Source organism: Blennius ocellaris, assembly GCF_963422515.1.
Source record: "Blennius ocellaris genome assembly, chromosome: 3".
Classification (NCBI taxonomy): domain Eukaryota; kingdom Metazoa; phylum Chordata; class Actinopteri; order Blenniiformes; family Blenniidae; genus Blennius; species Blennius ocellaris.
Genome location: NC_137652.1, coordinates 17113104 through 17128442, shown reverse-complemented (window position 1 = coordinate 17128442; position 15339 = coordinate 17113104). Strand labels below are relative to the sequence as shown.

General features: G+C 42.8%; 1 protein-coding gene across 1 annotated transcript; it reads left to right on the top strand.

Moving 5' to 3' along the window:
* The first annotated feature begins 6136 nt into the window (after nt 1–6136).
* LOC308149353 (protein ELFN1-like) lies at nt 6137–13449 on the top strand. The gene is made up of 4 exons (XM_080521060.1): nt 6137–6586; nt 6664–6817; nt 8820–8986; nt 11204–13449. The coding sequence occupies exons 1-4, from the start codon at nt 6297–6299 to the stop codon at nt 13356–13358; spliced, it is 2766 nt and encodes a 921-aa protein (XP_080377186.1). The 5' UTR covers nt 6137–6296; the 3' UTR covers nt 13359–13449.
* Nucleotides 13450–15339: the final 1890 nt, after the last annotated feature.

The window sequence follows — 15339 nt, the reverse complement described above, 5'->3', positions numbered from 1 at the left end:
TTTAAAAATGCTCTATAAACATTTTGAGTGATAAACCAATTGCAGAGGGTGACAATTATGACCTAAACTATCTTCAATAGGCAGGCTTTACCTGACAATATTAGGTTATAAGACAAAAAGATTATTTTCAATGTTTCTACAGTAAGCAGTAAGTGTTTTAAATAATCTAAAGCAGAGACATTGCTTTCTATAGCAAGTTAGCTCGCCAGTCAGTTTAGCACATTTTTAGTTGCATTTACAGTCGGGGGTGTCAAACACATTTTAGTTCAGGGGCCTCATACAGCCCAATTTCATCTTGAGTGAGCTGAGCCAGTGAAGTAGTGTCATTAATAACCTTTAAATTCAAACTGTAGAGGTTTTCTTCGTTGTGGCGCAGAGTTTACATGATGAAAATGTCAATATTTTCACAAAACCAAACAATCACTACCAAACCTTATTACAATCTTAGCATTAAGCCAAATATAATGCAACAGTGTTATGCTACATACAGTGAAATGGACAAAAAGCTTGACCTATAGCTGTTGCATTGTGCATGAATTACAACCTGACAGGATGGCTGTGAGGCGAGTTTGATAGTCGTGAGGTAGCTAGCTTTCATGGCATCATGTCTTATATCTCAGCTCATGTGTTAGTGTTGTGTTGTATCTGCTACATTTGAGAAATTTGTTTAGTTTTTAATTTTTCCAAAGTATTTGTTTGTTTTCAGACAGGAAGACAGTATTAAGTACACATTTGTAATTTCTGACATGTTCATTTGGTCTTCAATTCACTGGGGTAAACTGAATGACATCCAACTACTCTTTTACTTTATTGATTAGTTTTATATTCATAGTTGTACATTCATGCTAATAATACAAATAAAATATCCCATATCACATCTACAGATGCCTTCACTGCCCCGAATGTCTGGTCCAACCATATCTGTGCCTCCTAAAAACTAGAAACCCCATTGTGGATGGCCAATAATAATAATCAAAAGCCACAATAAAAATATGACAGGGGAGAAGAGTCTTGTATTTCACAGCATCTATCATAAACTTTAATATATCATGTATCCTGTTTGTTTTTTGCAACAAAAACCTTTTCTTCACTGGATAATGCAAAATTTGTGGTCAACCAAGTTTTTGAGGACTCTGTTGTCATCATTGTTTTTGCAGATCAATGTAATTATAACAATTATATTAGTGGGCACAAAGCTCTCAATACTTACTGAAAAATAAAGTGCAATTAACAAAAACAACATTTAAACCGCAATTGACAAGGCAGAAGCCTATTTCTGTAACCTTGTAATTTCAATAGAACGCTAGAAAGTTAGACTGAACCATTGAAAAGAATCACAGAATGGTCCACACTGATGATATTTTCCTTTGACTGAAAGTTATAAACTCTCTAAAGTCTGTTGAGCATCAACAGGACTATCAATGTAGCTGTCTTAGCAGATATAGAGAACAAAAAAAACTCCCTCAACAACAACTTTGTTAGACTTTTGGCGCTCGACTTTCTTGTCAGACCTCTCTGAGTCATGCAGTGGATCTTTTTCTGTTGTTGCTGGATGAGTTGGTGACGCAGAGAGGTCAGAGAAGAACTTTTGGAGATATGTTGAAGGTGCTTTTTTTGTTTTTGTTCTGGAAGTTTCAAAGTATTTTGTCAGTGCTGAACTCTCATCTCAACTTCTATTGCCTGTTTCCCTTTTACCTTTGGAAAGCCCGATCATCCACGTTGGAGGCATTCATTCATTAACACTAGTGCGCATGCCAGAGTGTATAGCAAAACAGGGATTCTCTGGAAAGGGAGGCCTCTGTGGAGAGGCTCTGTCCCCTGCAGTTTGGCAGACGGTGTGAGAGGTAATGCTTGGCTGTCTGAGTCTCCCAGAGCTCACCAAGATTTCTATGGAAAACATCCTGTAACTACCGCGGCCATGACATCATAGCCGTCTAGGACCCATTCAGCAAAGCAAGGTTAAAGTCCACCTCATTCTTTCTCCATATGACGCTTTGTGCCCTATAAATCTTTGAGGGTGACATGATTGGAAAGCAAGCCGGACATGTTGCTGAGTGCTGGAATATTCCACCTCGCTGAGGCAGCGCCGCATGCATGAGGCTGTGGCAGACGCTGAATGATGCAGAACAATACAGAGACCGACAGACTCTTTAACAGATTCGCGCACATCACGTTAGCTACTATGGGTGTATTTACTACAAAAGGAGGTCAAGTGCGAGCCAGTAACTGCAGCTGTTTCTCTCCCAGCTGTCCTGCGCTTCTGTTCCGTCTTCATGGCCCTTCAGCCGACATCACTGTGCTGCTTATGAAAGGAGGTCAAACATGAAAACAGCCATTACGTCATTGATGCAATATAATGTTCTCCCTGCATGTTTTGCCTCAGTGATACACCCCCACCATCCACAGTTTGTTTACCCCGAGCTCAACCCTTGGTCAGCAAAATGGGCATTTCCTGTGCATATGTGCGCGTGTAGCTGGCAGCGGTTCCTATCCCTCTTGTTGTCTAACTGGGTAGTTTGTCTCATGCTATGTGGGAGGAAGTCTCACCATCAATTATAGATTGTGCTGACTGGGTGGGAAAGCCTCCGCGTGTGCGTCCACGCCCACAAACATTCACCTCTGCCAGTGTGCGTTTGTGACATTTATATAGAGAGATGAAGTGAAACTGGGACTTCCTGAAGAAGAGACGTTCAATCAAACATGACAAAGACGTTTGTAATCAATCAAATAAAGTACCGTAATTCCCGAACTATAAGCTGCTACTTTTACAATGATGTGGCCAATTTATGGATTTTTACAGGGTAACGTGCTTCATGCTGCCAGATTGTACTTTTGCATGTAGATGCTTTTGTAGATACTTTTGCATATAGATACTGCTTCTCCAAAAGTTGCCCAAAAAGTGATATTTCTGCTATTTGTGACTTCGTCTTGTGCTTCTTTCGGTGGTCTGGAACTCCCGCCGGAAACACTCGCTTCGTTTTTTGCCGGTGAAGCTTATATTCAGGTGCGCTAAATAGTCCGGAAAATATGGTGTCTGAAAATAAGTGCACCCTTGAAAAATAATTTTGTGCAGTTTGATGCATTTGTTTGAACAAGGTCATTTGACATTAGCAGTGACGAATGTTGAATGATCAGTGAAAGAATGGGAATGCTGTCAATACGAGCAATTTCATCATCTAAAAATAGTAAGGCTAGCAATAAACACAAATATAAACATCTTGTATTCTTGGGTTACGCTGTACATGCATAGATTTACAAATACACAAATACATAATTTGACAATCTGACATTATGTAGTCTACATTCAGTCTGCAGCATGCCATGGGGACAGAATCTTGCTCTTGCTCATCAATGCTTTTTCACCAGAAGACTGAACAAACACACAGATGTCACGGAAATTGAAATATAACCAAACTGTCAGCATATGGAGAGTGAAACATGCCACATTACTTCAAAAGTCACTTCCAATACATCAGATTGCCTCGTGTTTGTAAAAATAATGTATTAAAAACTGGTGGGATGCGTAGCACTGAGGTATGATAGCTCATGTTTACGAGAATCGACTGGAAACAGCTTTGGTTTTGCAGCAGCAACATTTCACATTCATACAGCAAAGTTTCGCTGTACATATGGAAATACCAGAAATGCTGAAAACGCTGTAGTTTCTCCTCTCCTGTTACTGAGAGGAGCATCTGCAACTCATTGAAAGACCGCGATGTTGTGTCATGCCGACATTTCAATAAAACGAGCCAACAAAAAAACCATAGCGCACAAAGTGGCATATGTAAACAACAACGGGGTTTATACGGCCAATGAAATATTTAAATACTGCTGCTTGTCCAGAGTGACAATCGTCACAGACCAATCAGTGGGTGGCTGCGTTGTCGCTCCTCCGTATGAGACCCGTTCCGTAGTGCTCGGTACCTCAACGGAGGGATGACAAAAAAAATCGTAACTGGTGGTCACGGTTTTTTCAGTACCATCCACAACCTTTGCCGATGGGGATGCACGGAAACCTGTCCCACCCCGTTCCATTCCGGCACAAGCAGTGCCGTGCAACCGCGGCTTTCGTGTGCACAAGTAGTACCCATTTCAGAAAAGTTGCATCTTCTCTGTTTAGAAAGTGATGGGTGGATAAACAGGGCCTTAAAACTCCCTGGTATCTGATTGAATCAACCCATTCAGTGATGCAAGATTGAATGTGAAATAACAATGAGCTTATCAACTGAAGTGTGTTCATTATCACAATAAGTTATCAGGCAAGTAAAATATGAAGCCTTTATAATGTTTTCTTTGCCAAATGCAATGGTTTGATACTTAACTTTTTCACATATGTTGATGAACGGATTATTCAGGGAGTTTAGGCTTAACAGTTCAGTAAACAAGACACTTTGTCCATTTCGTCTTAGAATTGTTACTTGCATCTTCGACTCTGAATGAAACAATGGATGTGAAAGATTAACTGATAATTAAAGAAAACAAAAACTCACATTTCTCTTCCTTCTGCAATTGTTTCAACCACTAATTTTCATGTTTGCTCAAAGCGACTGTGGTTCAAGTATTTACAAAGAAGCATGCCTGACACAGAACCAATTGTGGTTGTATGTGCAGAAACTCAATGTATTGAATACTGATGTAGAAGTTTACCCTCCACTTCCGTCATGTGTTTTGTTTAAGTTTGTGTTAAAAATCCAAACACAAGCAATGTTACAGGCACTCTGAACCCCCATTCAAATCTAGTGGAAGACAGATGTCATTGAGAGATGCCATTCAGGTCGACATTGTGAAGTTCAACGCCTCAGAAGGACGCAGAAAAGTTCAGAGGAGCTTTGTCCCATTTTCAGAAAGTGTTGGGCTCATTTACAATCCTCCACAGATCAAAAGGTGGCACATCAGCACCTCTCTGCCTCGCTCTTCATCTGTAATCAATACGAACGGGGACGGCAGCCAAAAGATGCTTGTCGGGAGAGGTGGACCTCTTGCTCCTGTCCCTTCCCTCCTCACCTCCGCCACGTCACTTCCTCTGTGCTGCTCTCACAGCGTTGAAGGAGGCCCTCCAACTGAAGAGGGAGCGAGGATTGTTGCAAATTCCCCACACAGACACACCGAAGATACTCTCCATCCCTTTCTCCTCCCAGGCTCCTCTTTTCCACCCCCACCAGTCACCTTTGTTACCCCCCCCAAACACACGCGCACGCACGCACGCACACACGCACGCACGCACGCACGCACGCACGCACGCACGCACACACACACACACACACCATCAGCTTCACTCACTGTTTTCTTGTACCCGCTCTCATTTTTGTTCTATTTGCATGCTTCTGTCACTTTCATACCTCTCTATTGTTTCCCTTGTGCCATCAAACATCAGCTGTTCCAGTTATTCATTTATGGGTTGTTTTTTTCCCAGGAAGTTTTTTTATTTGGAGCAGATTAATTAATTAGATACAGTATCGGAGCCACGGCCATTCTTAGCCCAGGCCTATCAAGGCCCCGAGGCTGACGGAGCGTGTGTGTGCGTGCGTGTCTGCAGGTGCTTGTTGTGCATCTGCACCAGTGTGTGAACTAATTGGACTTGTCAAGGAATATCCTTTGACTATTAAAAAAAAATGTGTGTGTGTGTGTGTGTGTGTGTGTGTGTGTGTGTGTGTGTGTGTGTGTGTGTGTGTGTGTGTGTTTGAGATTGTTATATAAGAAGAAAAAAGTACCCCTAGCTTAGCCTGTCGGTAACAGGCTTGTGTTTGTTGCATCTCACAAATAAAGCAGTGTTTCATTAGTGAACACTCTCTAACAGCCCATCCCTCCCTCTCTCTCTCTCCCCGTTTTCCTCCAGGGACAAGTTCTCACACCAAGTACAGAGCAACGAGCGATGAGGAAGAAAGAAAAGAGGTGCCTGTCCAATCAGAGACGCAGATGGCCCCAGAAGACATGAATAGCAGCCAATCTGGAACCCGGACAACTTCCAGTTGCCAATTCATACACAACAAATCAAATATGACCCCATAATTAAACTACTGATATCGCTTACCTAGACACATATACTGCCAATGAAGTGATACGTCCTATTATTGCATTCATTTGTACTTTGATGGAATTTAAATTTCCCATTTGAACACACTTCATATTTAAATTTATGCTCCCAGGAAGAAAAAAAATGACTTTTTACAATGTTATGACTATCAGAAAAACAAAAACTTGAAGAAAAAAAACACTCTTTGTACTCCATAGTATTACCATATAAAACCTCTTCTCTCCCCGTTCCAATGGCTGAAGCCCACATGACTGAGTATTAAATGGTGACCACCTCAGGCTGGATTTCTCCAATGGATATCACAATGGCATCCCAAATGGCCAAGAGTGCAGGACAGGGACGGCAGAGACACAACATAACTGGAGGTTCCTCGTCGCTGGTGTTGTCCACGGCCAGCTCTTTCCTCTGTTGGCTTGCCCTGCTGTCGGTAATGCGCCTGCCAGCGGTAGCAGCTGACTGCTGGCTCATTGAAGGAGAGAAAGGCTTCGTCTGGCTGGCTATCTGCAGCATGAACCAGCCTCCCTATGAGGCCATCCCCGCACACATTAATAGGTATGAGAACTTGCATTTCCCACATCCTTATATTTTCCACTGCCAAATATCTACAAGCCTCACACATCTCTCCACAGCACCATCGTGGATCTGAGGCTGAATGAGAACAAGATACGGTCGGTCCATTATTCTTCACTCAGTCGCTTCGGCAACCTCACCTATCTCAACCTCACCAAGAACGATATCAGCTATGTGGAAGATGGAGCGTTCTCCGCACAATTCAATCTGCAGGTGAGTGATAACATCGCAAATACTCAATAGCATTGGGCCAGTCAATTTGAATAGCCATTGACAGGATTGCCTCCATCTCCCAGTGGGCTTATTAGATCCCTATCTACAACTCCAATTCCAAACAAGTTGAGACGATCTGTGAATAGTAAGGAATAACACGATGCAATGAAGTTTGCATCTTATAAAAGCCATACTTTGTGGGCTGTGGAACAAGGACAAGTTATCAGATGTTGAAAAATGCAGCTTTTCCCTTGCTTGGTGCGGGTTTAACTTGTTTTTGTGGATTGCAGAGGGATCTGTGCTTATAAAGATTTCAAAAGTACTAATGTGCCTGTGCATTGGTTTCCAGAACATAATCATGCATGAACTTGATGCAGTACTGCCTGAAAGCAAGGCAAGTTTATTTATATGGCACCATTTAGCCACACGGCAACTCACAGTGCAGAAACACATTAAAACTTAAGCGATTAAAAAGGGGGTTTAAAAAGGGAAAATAGGCCTGATGAATGGAAATCTTAAATTTTTAGAAATTGGCAGATTTTTCAACTGTTTTCTGAAGATTAGCAACCCATGAGAAATTGCCTGTGTAAAATGTTTTTTTTGGATCCTGTTTTTTTTTTTATTTTTAAACACGTCTCATACCTTTTTAGATTTCCGGTTTTGTTACATAATACCAATACCAAACAATATTTGCTACAATCGTCATTCATCACGATGAATAAAAACACTTTAACAGCTTACAGACACTCAAACTACTTGGTTTAGTTTAGGAAATATACTCGTAGAACTATGTTAATCACTTATGCTGTGGTAGCTCCTTTGTTTCCCCAAATCCACAGAAAAACATGCTTTGAATGGCGACGGCAACATAAATCATACTTTTGATTGCAGTCCTGACCTAAATGCCCTAAATACAAAAGTGCCTGAGCCAAAAGCCCCAAATTTTGTTCCCAATTTTTCATAGAGAGATTCATATGAAAACTGACTTTGGGCTGTGATAGGAGCTGGGGCTAGACTTTAGACATGCCTTTTTTTGTGGAGTCTTTTTTACCAGCAGAATATGCCCAAACAGTTTGGAAAAGATGAGAATGAAAACACTCATTAATGCCTCCATTGTGGTAATTTACACAATCGGTTGCATGGCGTCTGCTGCCTGTACACTGTTCAGTCCTATTACAGCTCTTTGGTTTAGTTTCTTTCAGACTTTAATAGATGTTGAACACAGTGCAACTGGAAGAAAATTCAGAACAGCTATTCAAACAGACTCGGTGTGATTGTTTGGTGCACTCCAGGGGTCGGATGGTAATATTCATACTTTTACAATCAGACCTTAATAACAGCAGAATGGTACCAGGCTTTAGCAGGACAAACCCAAAAAGCCTAAGCTTTATCTGCAGCAAATGCATTGTGCTTTTGATTTTGATCTCGCAAAATGACTATAACTTCTCCTGTTAAATGAAAGCCGGATTATGACCCACAAATTCACCAATTGGCATAATTAGAACCATTCTAACATCCATTTACAGTCCACTGAGCGATTTTATCAACTTTGGCTTTAAAAGAAAGACTTCAAATAGTAATTATCCAGAGTATGTCAATAAAACTGTGTTCATGCTACTTTTGCTCAAGTAACGGGTCTTAATTTTAACAGAATTAAACAGGCAGATGGACACAGAGATGGAGGAGAAAGACAACACCCGCTCATTATAGCTTCCAGAAACATTCAGGCAAAGTGTAGCACCAAAGTGAGTTGATACCATAATGAGCTGGCATGCTCACCCTCCTACGCCAACCACTGGAGCTATGCCAGGACGTAAAATGTGAGCAGGAAAGATCTGGACAAATTTGACGTAGCATAGAAGCTCAGATAGCCATGTGAAACACGAACTGTGCTGAACCGTCGTCTGTTTGTTCTGTATGTTTCCAGCTTGTAGTGAGTGATGTCGGGAGCCGACTGGCTCTTCGGAGATTAGATTAATCCCACTTGTCTTTGTCTCCCCAGGTTCTCCAGATGGGTTTTAACAAGTTGCGGAACCTGACAGAGGGGATGTTGCGAGGCCTGGGCAAGCTGCAGTATTTGTACCTGCAAGCCAACCTCATTGAGACTGTTTCACCCAATGCCTTTTGGGAATGCCCCAACATAGAGAACATCGATCTCTCCATGAACAGGTACTTACCCGGATCTCTGTTTCTGGAAACATAAAGGGATCAATTCGATGGATGACAATCTGATTAACTGATTAACCATTCATGTCAAAGACACTAAAGTTCTTTTTAAATCACAGAAAATGAGAAAACGTCGACTTTAATGAATCTGGCTTTTAAAAAAGTTTTAGCCAATTAACAAATGTAACCTTGGGTGCTTTGAAATACATTTATAAAGTGAACAGATTCCTTGTGACTGATCATTTGTAGATCTGCAGATGTCAATGCGCTCAACCAATATGGTACAAAAGGTGAACATTATCTTGCCAAGTGTTGATCTTACTTGTGTGTGTTGGTCTTAAGGCCACATCCACACTTGCCAAAACCATCTTTTTTCTCCCCGGCGTTCTCAAAAAACATTCCGTCCACACGCCACTGTGACCACGGCTCATGCAGAGGCTTCGGGGCATGCAATATATATACCAGGCCTTTAAAGGCACTGTGACTCACCAATTACACCAAAAATGCAAAAGAAGACATGGAGCACATAGAAACTTAGAAGTCGGCTGCTGCTCATACACTAATGTATCTCAGAGTAATGTAGGTCTATGGCCCTGCTATGGTCCTGCTGCTCACAACAGTAGCTTCTGCAGCTCGACTGGAGCTTGTAGTCTGCGATTGTTGTGGTTATTAAATGAGATCGTGGACCGTAGCAGGGGGGAGACCGGTGGCGATTACATCATCATTTTTCCACAGATGATCATCTTTGCCGTCCACACTTCACGGCCGAGCCGGGGTTTTGGAATATATCCACTCTGGGACTCTAGTTTAAAAAAACAAAAACATTTTTGGGTTTCTAAAATGCCGCCGTTTATATGAACCGTAGTTCTCGTGTGGACAGCCCCCGAGTCTTCACCCCTCAGTTGATTGTGTTAATTAGGTTGGTCATTGCATACTTCCTTTTCACCTCTACCTCATTGTGTTTAATCAAGCATGCTTCCTCTGTTTGGCTCTTGGACAGACAAAGAACAGAAACACTAGATGATGTAAACAAAACAGCACAAAATCACCAGGTTACAAATGAAAACCCCCAAACTATGAAGCACGTCTTTGTTTTAGTTCATACAGTGATTTTTCTTACTGTTAATATTATGCCTGCATCCTTCATAGATTTTTCCACACGTGCATTTGAACAATCAAAGATCAAATCATGGCATTAATCTGACAACTGTTGTATGCACTCAAAAGTCTGTTTTCTTTTAGAAACAGAAGAAGCTAGCAGACAATAGCATGCTGCGTCAATTGTGAAAACAAATGATACATCCAGAAGGAGATAAATGTGAAAAACGTGGACAAAGTTCTGCACCTTGTTGCTATGACTTTCCAGGAGATATTTCTGAATGTCTAAACGTATAATAGTATAAAATAATAAAATGCAGTGATAACTGATCTGAAGCTTCATTTTCTTTCAGCTCACAAAGTTCTTTTCAAGCTTCTATATTTCACGAACTAAACAAACTACAAGTTAACCATTTTGCACTTTGTTTGTTGGGTACAAAGAAATCTGATGCACATCCAAAATGATTTACATTAAAATACATCTTATCCACTTTAGTCATTGCAAGTGCAAAGATTGAAAAAACCCTTCCAGCAATATGACATTTGTCTCCAGGTGAATATTTTGTGGTTCACTGTTGTGTGACAGTAACACATGGAGAGAAGAAAAGGAGCTCCGAGCACATGTGTACTGAGGCTCGATTATATGGTGAAATCCATTCTTGGGGCTAAAACTCCAGTGTTGAATGTCAAGCATGGTGGAATCACCTCAAACCATTGGTCAATAGTTTCTGTCTCATGTTGTGGATTTGCACAGATGCAGGGCAGAAATAAAATGTGAAATACTCTGCAGAACATGCAGAGACATTAATTCTCCCCATGACAGCATCTTCAACAGATAAGGAAGCAATTTTGCAACAAGACTTTCTCCATTTTTCTTAGTGAAAAAACTTGTTACTACTTTGGGTGCCATAATTGGTATTGATCTTTTGACCTGAATGTAAAGCAACAGCCAACTGTTACTGTTCATTTGGACTTGTTTAAATGTTCTGTTAGAAATGTTTATGACCATGAGTTTAACTCCACATTTAATACTACAGACACTAAACTGTTGAAACATTTGTGTACGTATTTAAAGAAGTAATTACTATTCAGTTTGATGTATTTCTCCTCACCCCTCTTTAGGATCCAGGTGTTGGACGGCAGTTTGTTCTCTGGACTCACCAAGCTGACCACTTGTGAACTTTACACCAACCCCTTCAACTGCTCCTGCGAGCTACTGGCTTTCCTGCGCTGGCTCTCCGCTTTCCCCAACAGGACCAGTGAGAAGATGGTGTGCGACTCCCCTCAAGGCTTCTCGGGCTACAACCTCCTGAGCCAGAACCCCCGCATGCCCACCCAGCGCAATGCTCTGCACGTGCTCAGTCTTGTATGCATGTATGATAGCGTGACGTCCTTCTATATGCTTGATTCCACCACCCAGTTGCCAGAATTTGCCACTCCCTGCGGATCGGATGACTGTGCTTCTGGTACCCCTCCAGATGAGGAAATCAGCTTGAGCCCCATCTTCCCTGATGCTAAACCAGTCATGGTTTTGAAGCAGGTGCAACACTCCAGTGCTGTGATAAACGTTCAGATTCCACATCCATACAAGAAAATGTACATACTGATGCTTTACAACAACAGCTTCTTCACAGATATCCAGAATCTGAAAAATCAAAACGAAGACATTGAATTAAAGAGCCTCAAATCAAACACTGACTACACATACTGTGTGGCCTCTATTCGGAACTCCCTGCGCTTCAACCACACGTGTCTGACCATCTCAACTGGCCGGCGAGCCGGAGCTGAAAGGACAGCAAATCAGTCATCAGCCACCCACTACATCATGACCATTCTGGGCTGTCTGTTTGGCATGCTGCTCTTCCTCGGCTTTGTTGTCCACTGCCTTAGGAAGAAGAGGATCATGCAGGAGAAGGAGAGGAAGATGAGCAGGATCCAGAGGACTCTGATAGAGCTTAAGTATGGTGGAGACGGGGACATAGAGGGAGGAAGTGGAGGATCCCAGAAACTGTCCGCTGGGGACAGCCTGTCCAGAATGCCCTACCTTCCTCAGAGTGGTGAGATTGATCCATACAAGCTTCAGGAGGTGATTGAAACGCCGGCACACAAACCGGCCAAACTTAATTACATAGAGGTCAGAAGCTCCGGCATTGAAAGGGAGCGAGAACGAGAGAGAGAAAGAGACATGTCTCCACAAGCAAATCCCCAAGGCTCAGTAGCAGAGATCTCTACCATTGCTAAAGAAGTTGATAAAGTTAACCAGATCATCAACAACTGCATAGATGCTCTCAAATCTGAGTCAACCTCCTTTCAACAAGGGATGAAATCTCCCTCCTCTGCAGGTGGAGGAGCTGTTTCAACGGCAGAGCCACAGCTGGTGCTTCTTTCTGAGCAGGGAGAGAGAGGAGAAAGAGCAGGGGAGTTCCTTTCCCCGGTGTATAAAGGAGGAAGAGGGGGAAGAGAAGAAAGGGGAAGGAGCTACCATCATTCATTACAGCGACACCACAGCATGGAGGCTCCTCCGACCTCCAAAAGGCCAAGCACCTCCTCATCCCCTGGATCTGCCCGGAGCCCTCGTTCTTTCCGCTCTGAAGGAGGGTATCACTCATCAGAGACACGCTACATTGAGAGAACCTCACCGGGAGAGAGAGGAGACAGAGGAGAGAGAGGGGAGAGAGGAGACAGAGGGGAGAGAGGAGAGAGAGGGGAGAGAGGAGACAGGGGAGAAAGAGGAGAAAGGGGAGGCGGGGGAGGAGAAGCCATTCGTACTGTCAACCCAGCAGCTGCCATCCTGAGAGCTGAAGCCCAGAGAATCCGCCAGTACAATGAGCACCGCCATTCTTATCCCGGCTCCCAGCAGCACCTCCAGGAGATGCAGCACCATCCCCAGATCCTGCAGGAGCTTCACCACCACCCGAGTGGCCGCAAGCCTTCCATGTTGGACCCCATCACCCTCAGCAGGCAGGCCAAGCAGCGAGAGCTGGCCTACTCCCAGCTTTCTCCACACTATCCCCTCTCGCCACAGTACCACAACCTCAGCTACTGCTCCAGCCCCGAGGAAGACGAGGAAGAGGAAGGGCTCCTCTGCACCCCAACCCTGGGGCTCTGGGAGAGGTTCAAACTGCACCGCAAGAGGCACCGGCAGGCATCCATGGAGGATGAAGGATATGTGGCGGCCGGACATGCGCTGAGGCGAAAAGTTCAGTTTGCCAAGGATGAAGACCTTCACGACATTCTGGACTACTGGAAAGGCGTGTCCGCCCAGCAGAAGGCTTGATCCCACACTCAGAAACCTCAAACATTTTGAAGTTGGAAAAATACCAACACCTGCATCCACGATGCATTGACCTTCTTAATAAAGACCTGTAAATACTCACAAATACACACAACCTACAGGATCTACAGAACACACACAACACACACACACACACACACACACACACACACACACACACACACACACACACACACACACACACACACACACACACACACACACACACACACACACACACACACACACACACACGGGCTAATACCTAACACAAACTAAGCCTTTTCATCTGAGAAAAATGGAGGAGGACCAAACTAATATAATGTATTGAACAACAAAAATCATCACGTATAGAGACTGAGTTACTTTTTGTAATGTAATGGAAATCATAGCTCAGACTTATGTAGCTATTTGTACTAAGTTTTGATTGAAGATAAAAGAAAAAGAGAACATAATTAAGAATATAAATCTTGAACATTGCAGGGTGCTCCATCCTGAACAACCTGGCGATGCTTTCAGTCTACCCCAAGACTGACACTCATGAAACCTGGCTATGGTAGAGTAACCTCATCAAACAGAGTAATAGAACCATTATAACAGTGGATTGATTGCAATTTTGCTTTGCTGGAGTGTTTTTTCTTCTTCCTTTCTTTCTTTTTTAGTATCGCGTCCTGCGATACGCCACTTCAGCCAATTTTACCTGTATTTTGAAGATTGGAAACATTGAAATGGTAAATTCCGGATAGGTCGCCAGGCAACGGTACTATTTAACTGTGCTGAGAATGAGTAGGTAGCTCTCACCGGAGAGTGAGTATAATGTGCCAAATCAACCAAGGGAGATAATAGAGCCCTACTGTGTACCAATTTCTCCTCACGACTGTTTTTATATACAGAACTTTACAAAAAACAAAACAAAAACTAATATGATATGTTGTTATTACTATTCATTATTCTTATTATCATTACTGGTCTTCTTATTATTCCTATGATCCTCATCATTAATATTCTATTATTTCAATATGGCATGGCTCTGTCGTGTGACTGTGTTTTTTGACTGTTTCAAACCTCTCAGCTGAGACGTGCACACCAACAGAGACAAACAGTCCGATGGACGAGACATTTGAGTTCTCCTTTTCTACCAAGAGGAATGTGCTCTCTGCTGAGCCCCCCCCCACCCCCCCCCAAAAAAAAACAAGCCCGCCTTTTCTCTTGGTGAACCCACCCCCTCCTCCTCCACCTCCACCCCTCGCTACACCTGCACCTCATCCTAGCCAAGAGGCAACGCTGTACAGATGAGAGAGAAGTTCTATATTTGCAACAGAGGTGACTGTTTTGTTTGTACAACACAGTTTTGAAATCTTTCCGACTTTTCAGAAGCCAGAGTCCCAAGTTAGTTACCTACCTGCTCACTTACAAGGGTACGTTTTTGATTTTGAAATCGAACAAAAAAAAAAAGAAAGAAGAATTCTAATCTTGAAATGAATGTCTTCAATTCCCACAGGGGAAGCATATCTGCACTGTTCAAAATCAAAAAACAACACTTAGGAAAAGACCTAAAACTCGAAGCTTTCTTCCCGATACACTGTAGCTCCACTGTGTTTTCTTAACCTTTTTTTTCCCCTTCCTCCCGCCTCCCAGGTTTTTGTTTTTTTTAACGTTTTATTTATATATATTTTTGGATTCCTCTGGTTCCACTGTGGTGCCATCGTGCCAACTTGATAAATCACAAAGAGGTATTGAAATGATTTTAAAGAGCCTACTACTATCCACAGACCTCTTTTCCTTCACATCAATACACATCAGGTTGCCAAACTGAATGACAATTTGCACAATAACGATCCACCGCCATTGGCTCACTGCTCCCCTTCTATCCTCCAATCATTTCTAAGACCAAAGTACTGTGGTAGTAAATTGACCCCTACAGCCCCCACCCACCCACCCAACCTCCGCCCCCTGCCCCCCAACCAGGACCCAACTATTGACC

What these genes read in the sequence shown, in the direction of transcription:
- LOC308149353 (XM_080521060.1), top strand. Translation starts at nt 6,297, where the DNA reads ATGGTGACCACCTCAGGCTGGATTTCTCCAATGGATATCACAATGGCA. An exon ending in ATCCCCGCACACATTAATAG is followed by an intron (nt 6,587 to 6,663) that starts GTATGAGAACTT and finishes ATCTCTCCACAG; the next exon opens with CACCATCGTGGATCTGAGGC. An exon ending in ATCGATCTCTCCATGAACAG is followed by an intron (nt 8,987 to 11,203) that starts GTACTTACCCGG and finishes ACCCCTCTTTAG; the next exon opens with GATCCAGGTGTTGGACGGCA.